This window comes from Quercus suber, unplaced genomic scaffold (genome assembly GCF_002906115.3).
Source record: "Quercus suber isolate HL8 unplaced genomic scaffold, Cork oak 2.0 scaffold_415, whole genome shotgun sequence".
NCBI classification, from domain to species: Eukaryota; Viridiplantae; Streptophyta; class Magnoliopsida; order Fagales; family Fagaceae; genus Quercus; species Quercus suber.
This window is the reverse complement of record NW_027069866.1, coordinates 584,523-607,984: the sequence shown is the minus strand read 5'-3', so window position 1 is coordinate 607,984 and position 23,462 is coordinate 584,523. Positions and strand designations below refer to the sequence as shown.

Below are 23,462 nucleotides of genomic sequence, written 5' to 3'. Positions count from 1 at the left end.
AATCTTTTTATTAAATTATGTTATACACACACACATTACTATATATTGTTATTGAATCCAAAATATATTATATGTTTTATTACATAAAACTTATAAAAATAGAAATTATTTTTAAATGACACGCACTATTTAATTTACAATTTTACATTATATTTTTATATAAAATATTTATATTACATTTTTTCACACGCATTATGAGGGTTTGCGACCAGTATTTACTCTTTATAGAGCTCATATCCATCCAAAAAGATCATTAATAAAAAAAAAAAATTTAAAAAAACCTCTATGCTCTATACAAGTTACCTAAACAGAAAATTGAAATCCAAAATTCTCTCTTACACACCTCTATCCAAATGAATCATAAAAGAACTAAGAGTGAGCTTAATAACATTATTATTAGTTCCAACAAACATGTCTATTGATAAAAGTGAACTTGGAAAAATGAGGAAGAGAGGATGCATCTATTAATCCTTATTCTTTAAGTTTAACCACATTGCTCCTCAACTCTTGGCTCTTCACATTGTATATAAACAACTTGTGGCAATGTACTATCATGATTTCTACTGGACAGGACTTGTCACTTTGGTATATTGTAAGAGGTAAGAAATTATCATTGATGATGAAACTCTTCAAAATTGCTTGACCCAAATAGGTTTAACCCAATCCCTCAAGAGTCAAAAATCAAATTCATCTCTGGAAGTTTGAGTAGCATAACAAAAAAGACAATAACTAACTTTTTGAATTTTTTTAATATATAGAGACAATTTAAACTGCTCTTAATCTCTATTTAGTTGTTTTATTTTTATTTTTTTACTAAGCGTGAGGTTTTATTTTTTATTTTTTTTAGAATAAAGTATTAGAAACGTGACTATTTAGTTGTGTTTTTCTTTTTTTTACTGGACGTGAGGTTTTTTTTTTTAAGAATAAAATATTAGAAATGTGTGTTACAATAAGTGGGTTAGTGGGAGTGTTCTTATTTTGTAGGTAATGTTTTTTTCAAATTTATCTAAAATTTAGGAATTTTTAAATTAGTAATTTTACATGTCTAACCCTACTAGTAAAGCTTTATAAACTGGTAAATTTGAGGGTATTTTGAGCATCAAAATTGAAAAATCCAAACAGGAGAAGCCCCATAAATAATTGTATAGAAGTATAGATACAAATTGGATAGGATAATCAATTATTTATTTTTTAAAAAAATAAAATAAAATTCTCTACTAATTTTTTTCTAACTTCCCCCCTTCTCTCTCCTTAATAAGGTTGTTTTTATATTTTTCAGGATAAAATTTTGCTATCAACGAGTAAGGAACATAACACCAAAATAACATTGAAATCATATACTCGAGTGTGAATTTGTTCATTTTTTTGGAGAAACTTTATGATACTTTTGGTCGTATTAGTGGTTCTAAATGTGCAATTATTGATTTATCAAAAAGTGTAAACCTCACATTGAAATAAGTGAAAAATTATAACATGAATCCCAAAAAATAAGCTATTTAAAGATTGTAAGTGCTACATATATCAATAAACTTAAACATAATAAAGCAATTATTTATTTTACAAAACAAAGAATTACTAAGGAGTTGTGCATGATTGCATGCAAGTTTTAACTGCTTCTCTCACCCGAACTCAACTAACACCAAACTGCAATGTTTTGACCTTTATGCAATCCACTAAAAAAGTCACCCTGTAAATAAAACTCACATTTTAGGCAATTGTACACAAGTGAGCTTCTAAGAAACTTCCTATTGACTACTTTTTCAAATTTTCCCATTTTTCAGCTTCCTAAATTATAAATATTAACAATTTTTTAAAATATTATAAGATTAAAATGTATATAAATAATGAAAGATAAAAAATAAATAAAAGCTGAAATATTTATAAAAAAGTTAGATGACAACACGGAATGGAGGAGGACAGGGGCTAAGAGCATTCGCATCAGTGTTTTTAAAATCATGTAAAATCATGTAAACCTCAGTTTTTACACATTTTTGCTCAAAAATGCACTCCATCAGCTCTTCTAAAATTGTATAAAAGTGTGTATTTCTTTACACGAGCTACAGTAACCGTGTAAATATACACGGTTACTGTAGCTTGTGTAAAGAATATTTTAATCATTTCCGTTCGCTCGTTTTTTTCTCTCTCTTCTCCGGCTCAACAAACTTAGTATCTCATCTTCCTCTTTTTCCTAAGACGCACACAACCACATCCACACATAAACACATCCAGACAAATCAACAGAGATACACTTGCTTAGAGAGAGAGAGTGAGAGCGTAAAAGAAATCTGAAAATGGTAGAGAGAGAGAGAGAGCGGGTATTTAAGGCAGGTAGGTAAAGAGAAATAATAAAAAAATAGAGTATAATGAATATTTTATTGAAATATCTTGTAAAATAAATGAATTGATGTGGGTGTTTTGTAAAAGTGAACGTGTAAAATAGGAAAAGTAGATTTTTAATATAAAAATAGATGTGTAAAATAAACATGCTGATGTGAATGCTCTAACAAGGCAACATAAAAAGCAGAATTACAGCTGCCCTTTCAAATACTAGTCAGGCTAGTCACACGTGAAGCCTCACAAGAGTAAAAATAATATTACAAAAAACGAAACTAGGCACAATAAAAAGTTGAACCGGGCAGAAAATAGCCACAAGAAGTAGAAAGAAAGTTGCAGAGGATGAAACGCACAGAAAAACTAAAGAAGAAGAAAAAGAAGACTGCTGTGATGAGATGCGTTTCTTTGGGTGACCAGTGCTGTGACAAGATGGGTTGATTGGATTTGATTTCAATACCGGCTGGAATTGGTATACCAGCCGAAACTCACCAAAATCGACCGGAATGGCCAGAACGGCCCCATATCAACCGGAATTCAACCCGAGGTGGAACAAGGGGTTCTTTGTGCCAGTGAAGTGACTGGTACGAAATTTTCAAGGAATCAATAACAATGTGTTTTACGATTCCACCAAAAAAAAAAAAAAGCTTTTTCCTTCTTTTGTGAAAGTAGGACCCAACTCTTCCGGTTTTCGAAAAAAGAGGAAGACAAAGAACATGGAAACCAAAAAAGAAGAAGAAGAGAGAAACCCAAAAAAAGAGACAACCAGTTTTTGCTGCTTTACTGTTTGAATTTTGGCCGGCGCATGTGTATTACCTCAATTTGGTCTGTGTGTTGCAACCATGGCTCCTTCCTTTGCTCCATCCTCATCAACATATGAATATGAGGTTTTCGTTAGTTTTCGTGGGGCAGATAGCCGCACAGGATTCACCAGCCATCTCTTTGCCGCTTTAGACCGCAAAAAGATTGATGCCTATAAAGTTGACAAAAACCTCCCTAGAGGGGAAAAGATTGGGCCAGAGTTGTCAAAGGCAATTGAGACATCAAGGATTGCAGTTGTGGTGTTCTCAAAAACGTATGCTACTTCATATTGGTGCTTGGATGAGTTGGTGAAGATCATGGAATGCAAAAGGGTGTTCAATCAAAGGGTGCTCCCTATTTTCTACCATGTGTCTCAACCCGAGGTGCTAGAACTGAAGGGGAATTTTGCCGAGCTCCCAAATGGCGCTGAAGACAAGAGGAACAGTTGGAGAGCTGCACTGATGGAGGCCGCAAACTTGGCAGGCTTGCATTTGGAACCAAATCGGTAAATATTATATCTACATTTGATTTTTTTTTTTTTTTTTCTTATTAAGAAAAAAAACTCTTGAAAACTGAAAGAGTTCAAAAAACGGAAAGAGTTAGGCCCTACTTTCACAAAAGGAAAAAACATTCCCTTTTCTTTTTTGCTTTTTTTTCTTTTTCGTGGAATCGTAAATGGAACAAGCCTCTTCAAATTTCTCTCTTGTTTATGGAATAACAAAACAAATGGGTAGTGGAAAACTAGAAAACTAGACCCAATCCTTGTGTTTTTCTTTGATAAACAATCCTTCGGGTTTTCATGATGCCAATTTCCGATTATCTTCCTTCATCATAAACTACACGCACTGGTCTTTGTCTTTGCAATCATGACTCCTTCCTGTGCTCCATCCTCATCGACCTCAGCATGAATTATAAGTATGATGTCTTCGTTAGTTTTTGTGGGGATGATACCTACACAAGCTTTACCTGCCATCTCTTTGCCGCTTTAGATCGTAAAAAGATTTGTGCGTGTAGAGGGGAATTTAATCGGACCGAACTGATGGAGGCAATTGAGACATCAAGGATGGCAATTGTGGTGTTCTCGAAAAGCTATGCTACTTCAGATCGGTGCCTAGATGAGCTGGCGAAAATCATGGAATGCAATAGGGGGCTAAATCAAAAGGTGTTTCCTATTTTCTATGGCGTGTCTCCATCAGAGGTGCGAGAACAAAAGGGAAATTTTGAAGAGGCTGCAAACTTGGCAGGCTTTCATTTGAAAGCAAATCGGTAATATAATATGTACATATATGATTTTTTTTAATATATATATATATATCTATAGTCTATGATATATAAAGACAAAATTTATTTGATTTTTGTTTGTCATAATAATATTGTGTTATATATGCTTTTAAGACTTCACAATTTATACTTGTATAATGTTGAACTCTTTTATGATAAATTTATATTAAATGTCTATTAATAAGCCTAAAAAAGAATTATAATAAATGTCTATTAATAACTACCATAATTATTAAATTTCATATTTAGACAAAAATAAAATAAAATATTCTAAAAATTATATCATATTAGACTTTCTCGTGAATTGCATGGATTCCTAATTAGTAATATACTTAAGAATTATGGTTAACCTTCTGAAATTATGTCTGATTAGTTTTGGAGGCCTCATAAAGTTTCACATCATTATTTTAATATATATATATATATATATATATATGTATATATAAAATTTAAATTCTATCATATATTTTTAAACATAGAATATATAGTTTCATATAAGGTTATCCATGACTCAGGTCGGATCAGGTTTGGGCTCAACTTGCACCCAACCCAAGCTGATCAGGTGGAAGATATCTCAACATGTTGCCAACTAAAGAGATTGATCGAATCAGGCCTTCAATTGGTGGTAGTCGGTTTGGTCCACGTCATAGTGGCAAAAATTGGCTAAAAAAATCAATGAGATTTCGCTAGATTTGATAAGGTCTTGCCAGATTGGCAAATCTCACTAGAAAACTCTTGTTCAATTGTTCGCTTCCAGTTTTTCGAGTTTTAGGGGAAGAGATCTGCAACTAACTCCCCGGAGTAATTAGGTCAAGCAGCGGTTGGCTCGGGTTTGGTCGGTTTTTTGTGTGGTTGGATAGCCTTAGTTTCATATACAAACATAATAATAAAAGATTCCCAATGCAAGAATTTATAGTTTTATATGCAAACAAAATCATAACAAATACCTATTAATAACTATCATAACTATCATATTTCATATTTAGACGTGATTACTTACTAGTTTTGTTACTTTTGTACAATTTTAAGTACAAATACATTATTAACGATTATCATTCTCTATTTTTTTTTATTACCAAATTGTTTTTTTTTTTTTCCTTTTTTGAGGAAACTTACCAAATTGATAAAATGGCATCACAGGATGAGTCTCTCTCTAGATTAGATGTTGTTAGCACCAAACCATAGCCTTTCGTAGAACCAATGTTCCTCCTTAGTGGGTGCTTGGGTGGGGATTGTTTCTCTTCATGTGGCATTGTAGGAAGGAGAAGGCTTTGCTTGATTACGTATAAGTTGGAGTGTGGTGTGTTGGTATAAAGATATTGGCAGCAAGGTAGTGATGGATGATTTTGAGCAAAAATGGTTTCCTATTGTAGTAGAAGATGGACAAATTACAAAGAGAACAGCAGCGTTGCGTGAAGGCTCATAAAAATATTGGAGATTTATATGTGATGGTTGGTTAATTTCTAGTCCTATAGGCATCCATGAATTGCCTAAGCTGGAATTGCCATGGGCATAGGACCCACATACAGTTCACGAGCTCACAAGGATATATAGTGAGAAATAAAGATCCCTTGATTGTATTCTTGATGGTGATGAGGTCAAATGACTTATCTTGAAAGAGTTCAGTGTAGGGTGCAATATGCAAACGTGTTTGTGGTTCCACGTAGAAACAGAGGTGGTAGCTTGGCTCCTTTTCTGGAAAATGAATTCAATCTCTCAATAAGAAGCTTTACTTAGAATCACATTGACATAGTGGTAAACTCGAGATTTGATAACACTTAGCGTTCCACTACATTTTATGGAGTCCCCAAAACTAGCAACTAAGAAAATTCTAGGTGTTGCTCTTAACCTCGGTCAACAATAAATCCCTCATGGGTTTGAATTGGAGATTTTAACGAAATTACAATGGCAAGGGGACAAGTAAGGGTGGATATGGATTGATTGGAAAGATAACTAGAATAGTTTCTAGACAATCTAGAGTGGTGTGGATTCAGAGACTTAGGTATTATAAGGCTGCCTTTTATTTGATGTAACAATAGATTGGATGATCATAGAGTATGGGTCCGTTTGGATAGAGGGGTTGCGATTGGGGACGGGGTGCTCTGATTTCTATCGGTACAAGTTCACCACTTAGATAAGACGTACTGCTTCTAATCACAAATTGTTGTGGATGTATTTGGATGATGAGAATGCTCTGTTCTATAGTAGTTGATTTCCTTTTCAATTCAAAGCCAATATTTTTTAGTTTTAGGTTTTTACTATTTATATTGTAAACACCCATATTTTCATATTGATCTTATAATCTTGAATTTTTATTTTTAATTTTTAATTTATCAAGATTTTTCTATAATTTGATATTATCAAATGTTAAGACAAACATATTACCTTTGTATGTATATTAAATTTTAATTAAAATATAATTTAATTTGCTATTTTACATAAAAAGTAAAAACACTACCAAGAAAATAAATATACTTAAATGTATTGAATGTTTAATTAATTGGGTTTTCATAATATATTAAGAAATTTTAAAACTACAATCAAATCATTTTTTTTAAATAGTTATTACCTATAGCTGTTACTTTGAATTAGTTCGTTCATTGCCATGGAAATACTGTTAATCAATTAAATTTCAATGAATAACCAATTAGATCATTCTATTTTCATGGCTCATTTCCTCTTATTGTATGATCTGTTGGTTCACTAACTTCTATTCTTATAAAAAATATAACTGCGGTTACACTTCCAATTGCAGCCCAGAGTCAGAGTTTATAGAGGAAATTGTTGAGGAGATTTTGAAAAAACTAAATGAGAAATCATCTACCGCACCATCCCTTCGTCAGAATGATGCTTCTGGTCAACACTCTTCAGCTACCATCCCGCACAATGATGCTTCATCTGGCCTTGATCTGGAGAACTACTCCTGGACCCAGACACTTGAAGAGGTCACTTTAAATGTCCCAGTGCCAACTGGAACTAAATCAAGGTCTGTTGTATGCGAGATAAAAAAGAACCATCTGAAAGTTGGACTTAAGGGCCAGCCTCCAATAATTGATGTATGTCTGCTTGTAGGCTTGTTTTTTAGGTGGTAAAACTTGTGTACAACATATTGTCTCTTTATTCCTAATATCAGTGGCGGAGCTAGAATCTAACTTGAGAGGGGGCAAAAATTACATTTGACAATGACATTTATACACATGCAAGCGAACATATACATACAATATTTGAGATCAATGTTTTTGTACAGCTATATGTTATAGGTCTATTTATTTTAGCTTAACATGCAAACTTATTTTTGAAAAGCCATCCTATTTATTAACCATTTATTTATACTACAATACAAGAAATGCACTTAAAAAGTTACCAAAGAAAGAGAGTAGAAAAATCAAACAATATGGGGTTATAAGTTAGACACGCATCAAGGTATCCGTTTGTTTGTTTGGTTTTTTTTATTATTTATTTTTATTTAATAATAGAATTGGATTATGTTAATATAGGATGGGCTTATATTTTAAGAGGGCAAAAGTGGACTATGCTCCCAATTATCTCATGCAAGCAACTGATTGTTTGTTTGTTTACCATTTTATAACTTTTCATTAATAATAGTTCTATTTTTTTACCTCAAATGCATCAAGGTAAGTTAGGTAAATATTAATAGTTTTTTTGGGTGGGGCCAGGGGGGGCAAGTGCCCCCTCTCGACCCCCCCCTGGCTCCACCCCTGCCTAATATTGGACTCTTTTTTTGCCTTGGCTCATGTACTTAAACTACTTGTAGGGGGAGCTTTTTGGGCCTGTCAAGCCTGATGATTGTAACTGGAGCAGAGGTATGTTATAATATGGATGCCTGCATGAACTAATGGAACTTTACATTTGTTTTTTTTATACTAAAAAAAAATTAGAAGCTGATTAAATGCATGGATGCAAAAAATTAGAGGAAATTTCTGACTAGTTCACGCAAAGTATGTGTGTACAATACTCCTATCAATTTGACAATGTGATCTAGCTCAATTGGCACTTCATTCCCTTGTAAGAGCTAGTTGGAGGTTGAGTCTGCGGATTCAAGACCAACTGGATGCATGTGGAACTTACCAATAAAAAAAATTGTCAATTATGTGTAAATTGTTTGCATGTGTGCACGTGTGAGTGTCTGTACACGGTTTGGGTGTGTGATGTTCTAGCTTTTTTTTTTTGTCAAGATCCATCAATAAAGTTTCTGAGTTGCTCATTATATATGTACCAATAAATTTGGCATTTTACAGAGGATCAGAATGCCATCTCTATTCATTTAACCAAGAACGACAAAATGGAGTGGTGGAAATCTGTTGTGAAAGGTGATCCTGAAATCGATACTCAGAAGGTCGAACCTGAGTCCAGCAAACTTTCAGACCTGGATCCAGAAACAAGGCAGTCTGTTGAAAAGAAGACGGTAAATCATTGATGCTGTATTTTATGCTTTACACTTTGGTTGCCAATTTACCATCTTGCCCATCCTCTCCATGTGTGAACTCAGAGTCCATGCTCTAATCTAGCCTTAGTTGCTTGCGGTAATATCCCCATGGTTTTTTTCATATTAGGGTTCTGGATTTTTTTTTAGAGCCGCATTCATAAATGTAGCTCTAGTCTCTCTTGTTCACAGTGAAGATCTAAGTTTTTTTTCCCCCAAGTTTCTGTCTAAGTCTTCTGTTTGCTCCCTCTCTCTCTCTCAGTGTGTTCTCAGAATCTAGCTAGCATGTAAGAGAGAGCCTGTGTTCTGTTGCTGCTTTAGATCTTGCTTTGACATTCTTTATCTCTACTTTTTGTCCATCATCAGCAAATGCTCTGGTTCATGTTTTTGTGTTGTGCTATGAATAATTGGTTAATGACTTGAGTTTCTTGCATTTAATGTACAGTTTAAATCTCAAAGTTCTCCCTTTTTTTAAACTGCCAAATATTGTATATAAAAAAACTGTTGTTACTACCAAAAACTGCCAAAAAAATTGTTGTTAACGGGGGCGGTTAACAACAATCTCCATTTTTTCCTTCGCTTCCTGAAACATTTCTATCCTTCTCTGTCTGTCTTACTCTGTTTTTTCATCTGTCCTTTTGTGTCACCTTGATCAGTGTTTACATTTACCGGGTTTTTTTTTTTTGGAATTGTTTTTTGGCCATTGCTATTGTTCCTAAGTCAGAGGGGATCACAATTGGTTAGCCTGACATTTGTTAAAAGAACTTGTAATTCTTGAGTATGATTGTATAATTGGTGTTTGGTTAGAGAGGAATTGTCCTCTTAATTGGTGTTTGGTCAGATATGCAACACTTCTGTCTTTTATTGTTACTACAAGAAAAATGCTTATTAACGACCAAGAATTTTAGACGGACCCCAAAAAGCCCTCTAAAAAAATCTTATTTGTGATGACAAAATAAAGTTCTCGCAAATACTTGGTAAAATGTGAAATATTTGTGACCCCCCTCAGTCTCTTTTTAAATTGATTTTTTCTTTATAAATAATAATAATAATACTAATCATGTGCTACCTTGGCTTCGTTCATGGTTACTGATGTTTCTTACATTGATCTTATGTTTTGAACATGTTATTCTTGGTTTCACGGCATGTTATTGTCAGGAATTAACATTTTCAATTTCTTTCATGAGTCATAGATATGCAGCATTTTTACAAGAACCAGCTAAAAAACTATGCTGGAAAGAGAAATCTCTGTCCACCTGTGTACTCTTGTGAACGTGAAGGTCCTCCTCATGCTAGTCACTTCAGGTGTAAGATCACAGTTGATGGACAGACCTATGAGAGCCCAGAATTCTTTTCCACATCGAAGGATGCTGAAAATGCAGCTGCAAAAGTCGCTTTGACATCATTGGTGCCAGATGGAGCTAAAGAGGCTAGTCTTCTGTTTCCTGTGGCCATTTATATAACTTCTTGTATCCTTAGGAATTAATTATTCTACTTCTAGTGCATCTCTATTCGCTCTCTCTGTGGGTTGTGTCTGTGTTATTCTTTCCACTTTTTTTAATCTTGGTTTTTCAATTTCTCAGGATAATTCTGGTCTCTACAAAAATCTTCTACAAGAGTTGGTTCAAAAAGAAGGGTTTTCTCTACCAGTTTATGATACAAATAGATCCGGTGAAGTTCATGTACCAATTTTTGTTTCAACTGTGGAGATAGAAGGGGAAGTTTTTAAAGGACATGAAGCAAGGACCAAAAAGCAGGCGGAGATGAATGCAGCAAAGATTGCTTTCACTACTCTGAAAGAGCGTAAGTGTATTTTTCTTTCAACACTATTAGTTTCAGGATTGGTGTTAACCTTAAGTAAACCTTTTTCCTTCTAATGCTTCTGTTTAAACATAGATGCTGCATCCTATATGAACATCAGAGACACATAGATATCAAATTCACAAGGAGTAGTTCCTCTTATAAACTTAAATCTCAGGACATGTAATTCTTCTATAGCACCAGGTAGATTCACACTTGGTTGTTGATTTATAAAATGGAAGTGTCTTTAGAAGGTAATTGCATAATGTATGTAATTATTATTTTAACCATGGACCTCTTTTAGTAAGCACCTCATAAAATTTACGAGTATAAAGCCACTCAGTGGATATTTATTTAATGCAAATTGTTTTGTTAAAAAAGTAATACTCATCTTTGTAGGGTATAATACCTAGCTATTGTTGGTTTCTGTATGACCAAAAAAAAAAAATGGTAAGATGTCATTGATGTGGATTATTTCTTGGGTTTATTTATTTATTTTATTTATTGGTAAGTTACACATACACAGGTGTGGTTTAAACCTATGACCCTACCCTCAATCTTGTTCTTACAAGGGAAGTTGGTGCCATTTGAGTTAGTTCTCATTGGCATAATTTCTTGGGTTTATGTGCTGAAATCTCATAAGGAAGCCTGTCCTCAAACCACAATTGGAACTTCTTTTTTGAGATAATGAGAGACCTATCTTTGCCTAGGTCTTTAACGAGGTACAGAAGTTGCATGCAGAAGTTTCTTTTTTATTTTTACCCTCTTGAACGTTGATGATAGTCATCTTCATCTTTTCCAAATTTATATTGATCATCTTTTGATACCTTAGTTTGGTCCCCCCAGTCAATGAAAAAGCTAAAGCTCACACCAAAGGCCCAAAAGTAGACCTTGGCAGTCTCACATAGAATCTATGTGTGGATACTGAAAGGATCAAGGTGGTGTTCAGGGTTAAGATTTTGAGTGTTAGAGAAATAGGGTTGATGACGAAACTAGCCTAGGGTTGGGAATGGATGAGTGTGCCAAGTATTTCTGTGGGATGTCTTAGAGAATGGGATTAGGATATGAGAGTGTTGAAAAATTGTGTGTGTTAGAGAGAGAGAGAGAGAGTTTAAGAGAGAAATGAAGAAAATACCTTTGTGATTGGACAGGGAGCTCAAATTTCATGTTTTACGCACCATGTCATGTGTGATTGGATGGCTGCCTTAAGTGGCCATTCATTTTCATTGATTTTTTTATTTCCCCTTAGTACATGTGTGTGTGTGTGTGTGTGTGAGAGAGAGAGAGAGAGAGAGAGAGAGAGAGAGAGTTTAAGAGAAAAATGAAGAAAATACCTTCGTGATTGGACAGGGAGCTTAAACTTCATGTTTTGCGCACCATGATTGGATGGCTGCCTTAAGTGTCCATTCATTTTCATTGATTTTTTATTTCCCCTTAGTACACTTGATGCAGGAGACACAAGAAGATTATTATTTAGTATTATTTATGTTTGCAAGTCAATTGTATTTTTATTTTTTAGGTCCTAGTAGTTTATTAGGCTATTAGTATTTTAATTTGGAAGCAATGTTATTTTTGTAATAAGGCAATTAAGGTTTCTTAGCCAATTAGAACTAGGGTTTAGCAATCCTTTATAAGCAACCTATTGTACTCCTTGAGAAGATAGTTGATATTTTGATGAATAAAAAAAATGGCCGTTTGGTCTGGTGCTGACTCCAGATCTACCTTAGGTGCTAACTCCTAGTGGTTTTCCCGCTTGGTGCTGACTCCAAGTCAGGCTTAGGTGCTGACTCTTAGGTCATATCCCTTTATTTTATTGTTGTTTCAGTTTTGTTCTGGTTGTCCTGCGTCATATTTGGTATCAGAGCAAACATCGATCTGTCTGAAGCATCTCGCAGTCAATCTAGAACTAGAAAAATCACAAAAAAAAAAAAAAAAAAAAAAAAAAAAAAAAAAAAANAAAAAATGTATAAGTATAATTTGTGGTTTAAAAAATCACTTGTTAACACTAAACAATTATTTGCTATCATGTGGCAGCGGCGGTGGAAGTGTCGGTAGTGGCAACGGTAGCAGTTGCGGATGGTTGTAATTGTTGTTTATTATAGTTGATATATTATTTTATTGTAGTAGATATATTATTTTATTGTGATGTTTATATTATTTTATTGTGTTGAAAGCTAAAATAGATTCACTACTGCAGCATGTTTTGTAAAGTGAGTAAGTAAAATAGATAAAGTAACTTTTTATAGTGCCAAATAGCTAAATTTTTAACCTCACGACTATGGATGCCCTTAATTTGGTTATTCCCATATTTAACAAAATGCATCACTATTCAATTAATGAGCTTAGGGTTTTACAATTGGTGTCTTATACATGGACTTCAATTCCTATTGGTTGTTCATTTAACACCAATGATGGTAAAAGCGCGGAGTGCACTTAAGCGCAAATACCTCTTGGAGCCTAGGTGCAAAGGGCAAGTGCACCTTTGATTGAAGTAAAGTGCACATTTAATTAAAAAAAAAAAATTAAAATAATTATTAATGAGAAATACAACAATCAAATTATCATATAAATTGAAATAAAACATTTCATATAAATCATATAGCATTTAGATAAGCCCTACTTTTTCAATTTTAACACAAAAAATGCAAGTCAAGTCATTTTATTTATTTTTTTATTTTTTTGGATTAACTAGATATGAGTACTTCCATGTAATATCCTTTGTTATATCTCTGATAGCCATAATTCCCCATGAATAATCACTAATATTAGTTAATAATTTAATCACCTAATGACTATAAGTCTATAAGATATAGTGTGCCATGTTCAACATCAACTATTAAAGTAACAAAACAACTACGACACATATATATTATGTCATACTTTTTTCATGAATGAGCTAAGAATATCAGGACATAGCAATATGATAATGGGTACCAAGCAAATATTCAAAAGGGAAAAAATAGAAGAAGAAGAAGAAGAAGAAGAAGAAGAAGAAGAAGAAGCTTGGCGGGTTACTGTTTCAAGGAGAAAAAATAAAAAAATAAAAAAAATAAAAAAAAAAGAAAAAAAGAGAGAAAAAAATTGGGGAGTTGTGGGTTTCAGGACAAGTTACACTCAAAATATTTTTTTTTGGATAATTTACACTAAAAATATGCCAAATCAATGGTTTATATTAATAATGTCAAGATCCTATAGTTTTAATTCAATTTTGGTTCTCAGCAAAAAAAAAAAAAAATCGGTTTCGGTTTTTTTTTTTGGAAAAATATTTCTTTAAAAAAAAAAGGCGAGCTTCTTTGAATGTGCATCACTTTAGAGGCAAAAAGTGTTGGAGCCTTGGGGCTTCGCACTTTGCACTTAAGCACGCTTTTACCAACACTGTGCATATGTTAAAGATGGTTATTCCCACCATATTTAACATGTGTTAAATGGGTGCTAATTATCCATGCATAGGCTACAACTAACTACTCTAATTAACTCTACTAATTTGCCTTGTTACATGAGATGACCCTATTCTGGAATTCCAACTTGAGTTCCCAGCTTGCCAACATGTGTCATTAATCTTCAGAGACTGCTGTGCTAATTTGGAATCAATAGGGGTGTCCAGGGCTGATCGGCACTTTGGTCCAGGAAGTGCCAATCTGCAGCCTTGTAGTGTCAAATGGGGAAAAAACTTTCTGTACTAAAGTGTTGGTCGGAGCTTTGGTTTAGTGATTCTGGATCTGCCACTTAACAAGTTCCTCGGTGATGGTTTGGTTTCACATAGGGGTGGCAAAATCAACCCAAACCCATTTGCCCACCCAAACCCACCCACTTAAAATAAACCCAAACCCACCCAATTATTAGTTGGGTTAAATGGGTATTAACCCAATTAAACCCAATTAACACTAATGTTTATTGGGTTTTAATTGGGTACCCAATTACCCAACCCTAAAACTACTAAAATTACTAAAATACCTCCTCAACCTAAAAAATGACCAAAATACCCCTAAAACCTAAAAAATGACCAAAATACCCCCAAAACCTAAAAATGACCAAAATACCCCTGAAATCCAAAAAATGACCAAAATACCCCCGAAACCCAAAAAAAGACCAAAATACCCCCGAAACCTAAAAATGACCAAAATACCTCTGAAATCCAAAAAATGACCAAAATACCCCCGAAACCCAAAAAAAGACCAAAATACCCCCGAAACCTAAAAATGACTAAAAATGACCAAAATAACACATAAACCCAAAAAAATGACCAAAATACCCCCGAAATCCAAAAAAAGACCAAAATACCCCCGAAACCAAAAAATGATCAAAATACCCTCGAAACTCAAAAAAAGACCAAAATACCCTCGAAACCTAAAAATGACCAAATACCCCCGAAACTCAAAAAAAGACCAAAATACCCCCGAAACCAAAAAATGACCAAAATACCCCTGAAATCCAAAAAATGACCAAAATACTCCCGAAACTCAAAAAAAGACCAAAATACCCCCGAAACCTAAAAATGACCAAAATACCCCTAAAACACATAACCAAATACCTCAAAAACCTAAAAATGACCAAAATACCCTTGAAATCCAAAAAATGACCAAAATACCCCGAAACCCAAAAAATGACCAAAATACCCCCGAACTCAAAAAAGACCAAAATACCCCCGAAACTAAAAATGACCAAAATACCCCCGAAACCAAAAAAAAGACCAAAATACCCCCGAAACCCAAAAATGACCAAAATACCCCCGAAATCCAAAAAATGACCAAAATACCCCCGAAACTCAAAAAATGACCAAAATACCCCTAAACCCAAAAATAACCAAAATACCTCAAAAACCTAAAAATGACCAAAATACCCTTGAAATCCAAAAAATGACCAAAATACCCCGAAACCCAAAAAAGACCAAAATACCCCCGAAACCTAAAATGACCAAAATACCCATAAAATCCAAAAAATGACCAAAATACCCCCGAACCCAAAAATGACCAAAATACCTCGAAACATAAAAATGACCAAAATACCCCTGAAACCCAAAAATAACCAAAATACCCTCAAACCCTAAAAATGACCAAAATACCCCTAAAATCCAAAAAATGACCAAAATATCCCCGAAACCTAAAAATGACCAAAATACCCCCAAAACCTAAAAAATGACCAAAATACCCCTAAAACCCAAAAAATGACCAAAATACCCTAAAACCAAAAAAATTACCAAAATACCGCCGAAACCTAAAAATGACCAAAATACCCCTGAAATCCAAAAATGACCAAAATACCCCTGAAACCTAAAAATTACCAAAATACCTCCGAAACCTAAAAATTACCAAAATACCTCCGAAACCTAAAAATAGCCAAAATAACCCCGGAGTCTAAAAAATAACCAAATAACCCTAAAACCTAAAAAATGACCAAAATACCCTCGAAACCTTAAAAATGATTAAAATACCCTCGAAACCTAAAAATTAGCCAAAATAACCCCAAAGCCTAAAAATTGATCAAAATAACCTAGAAACCTAAAAATGATCAAAATAACCCTGGAACCAAAAAATGACCAAAATAACCCCGAAGTCTAAAAATTGACAAAAATAACCCCGAAACCTAAAAATGACCAAAATACCCCCTAAATCTAAAAAGTGACCAAAATACCCCTTAAACCTAAAAAATGACCAAAATACCCTTCAAACCTCTAAAGTGACGAAAATACCCCTAAACCTTTGAAATGACCCAAATAAACCAAAACCGCTAAAATGGCCACAAACAACGTGAAACCTCTAAAATTTCCAAAAATACCTTGAAACGTCTAAAACGACCAAAATACCTCTAAACTATAAAACGACCAAAATACCGCTCAAAATATCTAAAATGACCAACATACAACTAATCCTATAAGATGAACATAATACACTCGAAGCCTCTAAAATTACCAAAATAGGGGTTTGGGGTATCTTAGTCATTTTTTAGGTTTATGGGTATTTTGGTCATTTTTTATGTTTAGGGAGTATTTTGGTCATTTTTTAGTTTTACAGGGGATTTTGATAATTTTTTAGGTTTAGGGTGTATTTTTATCGACTTACAGATTTAAGGGGCTTTTTTTTGTCATTTTACAGGTTTCGGGATTTTGGTCATTTTTTAGGTTTCAAGGATATTTTAGTCATTTTAAGGTTTAGGGGTTATTTTGGTTGTATTTAGGTTTCAGGGTATTTTGGTCATTTTTTAGGTTTCAAGGGGTATTTCAGTTAATTTTTAGGTTTCGAAGGTACATCGATTATTTTTTAGGTTTAGGGGTATTTTGGTCATTTTTAGGTTTAGGGCTATTTTGGTCATTTTTAGGTTTCTAGGTTATTTTGGTCAATTTTTAGACTTCGTGGTTACTTTGGCCATTTTTGAAGTTTCGGGAGTATTTTGGTCATTTTTAGTTTTCAAGGTTATTTTGGTCAATTTTTAGGCTTCGAGGTTATTTTGGTCATTTTTTAGGTTTCAGAGGTATTTTAGTAATTTTTTAGGTTTTGGAGGTATTTTGGACATTTTTTGGGTTTAGGGGGTATTTTGGTCATTTTTAGGTTTATGGGCTATTTTGGTCATTTTTAGGTTTCTAGGTTATTTTTGTCAATTTTTAGACTTCGTGGTTATTTTAGCCATTTTTGAAGTTTCAGGAGTATTTTGGTCATTTTTAGTTTTCAGGGTTATTTTGGTCAATTTTTAGGCTTCAAGGTTAGTTTGGCCATTTTTTAGGTTTCAGAGGTATTTTAGTAATTTTTTAGGTTTGGAGGTATTTTGGACATTTTTTGGGTTTATGGGGTATTTTGGTCATTTTTAGGTTTGTGGGTATTTTGGTCATTTTTAGGTTTCTAGGTTATTTTGGTCAATTTTTAGACTTCGTGGTTATTTTGGCCATTTTTGAAGTTTCGGGAGTATTTTGGTCATTTTCAGTTTTCAGGGTTATTTTGGTCAATTTTTAGGCTTCGAGGTTATTTTGGCCATTTTTTAGGTTTCAGAGGTATTTTAGTAATTTATATAGGTTTTGGAGGTATTTTGGACATTTTTTGGGTTTATGGGGTATTTTGGTCATTTTTAGGTTTTGGGGTATTTTGGTCATTTTCAGGTTTCTAGGTTATTTTGGTCAATTTTTAGACTTCGTGGTTATTTTGGCCATTTTTGAAGTTTCGGGAGTATTTTGGTCATTTTTAGTTTTCAGGGTTATTTTGGTGAATTTTTAGGCTTCGTGGTTATTTTGGCAATTTTTTAGGTTTCAGAGGTATTTTAGTATTTTTTAGGTTTTGGAGGTATTTTGGACATTTTTTGGGTTTATGGGGTATTTTGGTCATTTTTAAGTTTGGGGGTATTTTGGTCATTTTATGGGTTTTGGGAGGTATTTTGATCATTTTTAGGTTTCAGGGGTATTTTGGTCATTTTTTGGGTTCCAGGGATATTTTGGTAATTTTTAGGTTTCGGGGGTATTTTCGTCATTTTTGGTTTTGGGATATTTTGGTAATTTTATGGGTTTTGGGGTATTTTGGTAATTTTAGGTTTCAGGAGTATTTTGGTCATTTTTTGGGTTCTAGAGGTATTTTGGTCATTTTTTAGGTTCTCGGGGGTATTTTGGTCATTTTTTGGATTTTGGGGGTATTTTGGTCATTTTTTTGGGTTCAGGGGTATTTTGGTCATTTTTTAGGTTTGGAGGGTATTTAGTCATTTTAAGGTTTTGGGGATATTTTGGTCATTTTTTAGGTTCTAGGGGTATTTTGGTAATTTTTGGCTTTCAGGGGTATTTTGGTCATTTTTTGGATTTTTGGAGTATTTTGGTCATTTTCTGGATTTTGGAGGTATTTTGGTCATTTTTTGGGTTTGGGGTATTTTGGTAATTTTCAGGTTTTGAGGTATTTTGGTCATTTTTGAAGATTTAAGAGTGCTTTGGTCATTTTCACTTTAGTGGCGTTTTGGTAATTTTGATAATTGGGTAATTGGGTGGGTTAGGGTTTACCCATAATAATTGGGTTTGGTTGGATTTGGGTTATAAGGAATTAGTTAAATGAGTTTTAAATGGGTAAATGAGTTTTATATACCCAACCCAATTATGCCCACCCCAAACCCACCCAAACCCGCCCATTTGCCACCCCTAGTCAAAACAACATAAAAATTTGGCGACAAGGCATCGATGAAGCCTACTCTAGGATCATTGACAATGAATCTATAAGTGTGGCGGTGGAAATGTGAGGGAGGTTTCAACCTCCACGGGCCATGAAATAGAGTTGTTGTAAAGTTGTGTGTGAATCTTTCTACTACTGAAACTTTAAAATATTTATGTGGCAGGATATTATGGGAAGGTATAAACATATTAGTCTACATGGTATCTTTAAAATTAAATTGTTATTAAATGTGTTTGGTAAGTTGGGCATGGCTACATGCCTACATGTTGACTAAATCAAGCCCTACAATCAGAATATTGTATTAAAATTCCTAGAATTTTGGGTTTTTCTTAGCATTAAAAAGTCGTGCTAGGGACATAACAAAAATTCATAACATTTCTTAATCTTAATTAGTATGAAAATATTTTAAATTGCATATTATAGTGGGGCTCATGTGTGAAGTGATAGACTAATTTTAAAATGTTGTAAACTATTATTGTGTCTCTAATTTGATTGTTAAAAAAAAAAAAAAAAAAAAAAAAAAAAAAAAAAACACACACACACACACACACTACCTGAAGTTACCCACCCGCATTAGACGCCTATCAAAAAGCATTGGAGGATGATTTTGAAGATATGAAAATTTTTCCCAAATTCCCACTCAAAGTTTGTGTCCGTGACAAACTACTCCAACTTTTTTTTTTTTTTTTTTTATATAGTAAATTGATTTCAATCAACTGAAAATTGGATTACAAAATTGTCACGATACACAAAGAAACAGAGAAACACTAGGCATTGTCAAGTTGGATTAGATGTTGCGCCATTGGAGGTGAAACGCCTTTCTAGATTTGATTGGTAACATTACATCTAACAAGTTGAGCTAACTCATAGACAACCATCTTGTAATCCCTTTTAAAGTGTTTGATCTACCGTATTTTGAAAATGTTTAGGATATCATTTATGCTTGAAAAAGGTGGCCATTGCAGATCTCCATTTCACCGTCAATCAGACTTTCTACTATCGTGAGAGCATCAATCTCGAAAATGATTTGTTGTATCTCCAAAAAACTACTTTTTCAATCTAGTATAAGCTTCTATCAAAATTTTATCTCAAATCAAAAGGTTTAAATTAAGAGATTTCAGTTATCTTAATTAATAAAGAATGGTTGTTGTTGAATAAGATATTTAAGATTTAAACTTGGAATTGAATTTCTAGCCCTTTAAAAATAAAAAAAGGTTCAAACTTCAAACTTCAAATTACTTGGATGCTTTGAGATATGCTAAAAGCTATTTAATAAGTGAAGTGAAATATTATTAAAAAAATATAAATCAAAAGAAAGTCTTCTAATCAAAATTAAAAATAATAATATAGAAGCAAAGGCCCTGGAAAAATTGAAAACCCTAAGTTTGTGTGATGGGACATGGCTAATACGTAGTTTTCAACTTTTCATACCAGACGTGGACAAATTAAACAGACGCTCGTTCGTCAGGCAATCAAGGAAATTGATTAACCTAAATTATATTCAAATTTCCAAGGAAAAGGTTTTGTGAGCTGCTTGACTTATCGACTTGGTTGTGTTGCGCATGTCATTATATATAAATCAGCCCAACATAATTACAAAGACGAATCGCGAAAGCAACGGCTAATTTTTGTGAATCTTTTGGGTAAGTCAATTTTTGTGAGTTTACTAAAACGCCAACTAGCCGTTTGAGGATGAAAACAACGGGTCTGAAACGGTGAAAAACGACCCTGTCAATGTCATACTCGGTTTGTTGTGTCCATAAGGCCAATTTAACTATTATTTTGATTTCCTCAAAAAAAAAAAAAACTTTTTTTTTTTTGATAATCCATAAGGGCATATTTACATTAACCCCATTTTGAGCAGGTTGAGGCGGTATTTTGGTAATTTTAGTAGTTTTGGGGTTGGGTAATTGGGTACCCAATTAAAACCCAATAAACATTAGTGTTAATTGGGTTTAATTGGGTTAATACCCATTTAACCCAATTAATAATTGGGTGGGTTTGGGTTTATTTTAAGTGGGTGGGTTTGGGTGGGCAAATGGGTTTGGGTTGATTTTGCCACCCCTACTTTTGACTATGACACTTGAAAGCAAGAAGGTTTTTTAAGGGACTTAGGGGAGGGATTGATGATTTACACGAAATGGAAGTTCATTTGAAATTGGAACAAAAAAGTTGAATTTTCTTGGAAACACAACACTTCTTGTGATAATTATTCACGGAATTTGGTAAATGGTATGGTATATATATATACGTACTGGTTTGATTACGAAACCATTTGCCACAACAATTGTTACCGTTGTGGAATTGGTACTTCAAGCTTTTCCCAACAATATTTGGGATTCGTGGCCTTTTACTCTTTATTTCATTTTTTTAGGATTACAAAAAATTTGAGTCTCTAAATAAGGAGATGGGAAATATTGGAAAGTATAATGAGAAATTATTAAGGTGAAGGACTTAATTGTGGTTCGAGATCATCAATATTTGGTTTGTAAGTGGAGTTGGGAGAAGGATTTCAACCTTTGCGGTATATGATGTTGAAAGGTTGTGAATAGAATTGCATGTGAATGTATTTATTGCTAAGCTATGATTTTTTTTTTTTTTTGAGAAGCCTGCTAAGCTATGAATATAGATGGTTTAAATATATAAGGGTTTACACCGTATTCTTATTAAATTTAAACTCTTTCATTTGACTGCAATTTTTTTTAGAGAATTTCAACTTATAACGTCTGCTTTCGATGATAGCTCTTTATCATCAGACCAATATACCAATCAATTTTTGGTGTAATTATGGGCGGCACTATCCATGGTTCGGGGGTTCAAATGAACCCCCTGACTTGGCAAGAAAGAATATATAAAATATAAAATATTTATTTTGTTTTTACCCTTTAAAATAAAAATTGGAACACTTTGACCCTAATTTTTTTTAATCACAACTAAAATAACCTTAAATATAATCCTCTTACTAATGTTTTGACATTTTTAAACAAAACAAAAAATGAGTCTAACAACAAGCTAATTTAATCTAAAACCTTGAAAATAAAAATTAGTTATTGAATCTGAAGTGCTTTTAATTTGTTATTTGTTGAGTAGGGATTAGGGGTGTGGTACAGGCCAAGAATGACTGAATAAAGACAAAAACAAATATTAACCCAACAAAAGTTTTCTTAGCTTTTATTTGGGAACAGTTTATCTAACTTTTTGCTTAAAGTATAAAATAAGTAGGAAATCATATGAGACCTGCAAATAGTAGGAAAAAAAGATGAAGTAATAAGTTGGCTTATAATTAAAACCCAAACGCACTTAAAATAGTTACAAAGAACAATAATTGTCAAAGTTGAGTTGAATTGTTAAATACAAGAATTGTAAAGAATTAAAACAAACTAATAGATAGAAGTATTCTGAACAATGATAATTAAAGTTCATTTAGCAATAATAATTAATAATTTTATTTTATTTGAAAACTATGGATGATTTTCAAGATTTCTTCTTAGTAATAATAATTACTATGTTTATTGTATTATGAAATTATATGTCAAATGAACTAATAGTTTATATTTTATTTTATTTCTAGTACTATAGACAAATTTGTAATAATGAAATATCATAGACCACAAGATTCATTTTCTATTTAAGATTTATCTTCTTATTGACCTCCTAAAAAAATCCTGAGCTACTATTGGGTGTAGGCAAGGATTAAATCTGATATATCTTATTCAATCGTCAAAGGCTTTATTAGTTGAATTAACTGAAACTCACGATTGCATTTTCTTTTATATACAAAACATGAAAAATGGCAACAAATAAATCCTTTCAAATTTATTGCAAATTAGTGCAATGCACGAAAAGTTGACAAAATATTTATATATAAAAATATGCTTAACAGTTAGCAGATATGTTAACAAGCTGAACAGTTAGCATCCCTACGGATTAAAAAAAAAGTCCCAAGTCCTAAGCAACAAAATTACATAGGAAAGGTTTCTCAAAAAAAAAATTACATAGGAAACACAAATTTCTTTGATATAGGTTTGAATCTCATAGTCTACGTTCAAAATTAAGAATCACCAATAGAGAATCACCTTCAAAATTAAGAATCAAAACACAAAGAATATTGTACTGCACGTCCAATTCGGTACTCTAACTGTAGCATCAATTTTGTTTTGGGTGATATTTTTTTGCAAGTCAAGCAGTGTTATAATTTGAACACAGTTTGTTTTTAGAAGAAGAAGAAGAAGAATTTGAACCCAGTTGATAATCTTATGAATTGCATGTTGTTATTTTATTTATTTATTTATATTTTTTATGAACAAAAAATGGTCTCACGCGTGTGATCATTGACCCAGCCTACTTAAACTCGCAGGACTTATGGCATGGGCACCCATGAGTGCGTTAGGGCTATCCATATCATGGCATAACACCTTTACAAAGTGCACAACTCGAACTAGACAACTCTTAACCCGCATGTGTGACTCAATGCAGGTAATGCTCTTATTTGTAATTTGTGCAGCTCAAACAGTAATTTTACTATTCACCTCTTAAATTTTCATATGCTTTTAGCAAGTTACGTATCTGGAAGGCAATTGATGAAAAAAACTTTATTGTAACTTGAATAAAGTGGAGGGAGAATTATCTAATCAATCTTTTTTTTTTTTTTTTTGAGAAATATCTAATCAATC

The 23,462-nt window shown here is 33.1% G+C and overlaps 2 protein-coding genes across 2 annotated transcripts; both read left to right on the top strand.

Moving 5' to 3' along the window:
• The first annotated feature begins 3,173 nt into the window (after window positions 1-3,173).
• LOC136062445 (disease resistance protein RPV1-like) lies at window positions 3,174-3,641 on the top strand. Its single transcript, XM_065761473.1, has one exon. It carries the CDS (start codon window positions 3,174-3,176, stop codon window positions 3,639-3,641), a length of 468 nt encoding a protein of 155 aa, XP_065617545.1.
• Window positions 3,642-3,799: 158 nt separating this feature from the next.
• Window positions 3,800-12,602, top strand: LOC112025216 (uncharacterized). Its single transcript, XM_065761492.1, has 5 exons — window positions 3,800-4,398; window positions 7,169-7,469; window positions 8,189-8,237; window positions 8,673-8,839; window positions 10,441-12,602. The coding sequence occupies exons 1-5, from the start codon at window positions 4,037-4,039 to the stop codon at window positions 10,732-10,734; spliced, it is 1,173 nt and encodes a 390-aa protein (XP_065617564.1). The 5' UTR covers window positions 3,800-4,036; the 3' UTR covers window positions 10,735-12,602.
• The last annotated feature ends 10,860 nt before the right edge of the window (window positions 12,603-23,462 follow it).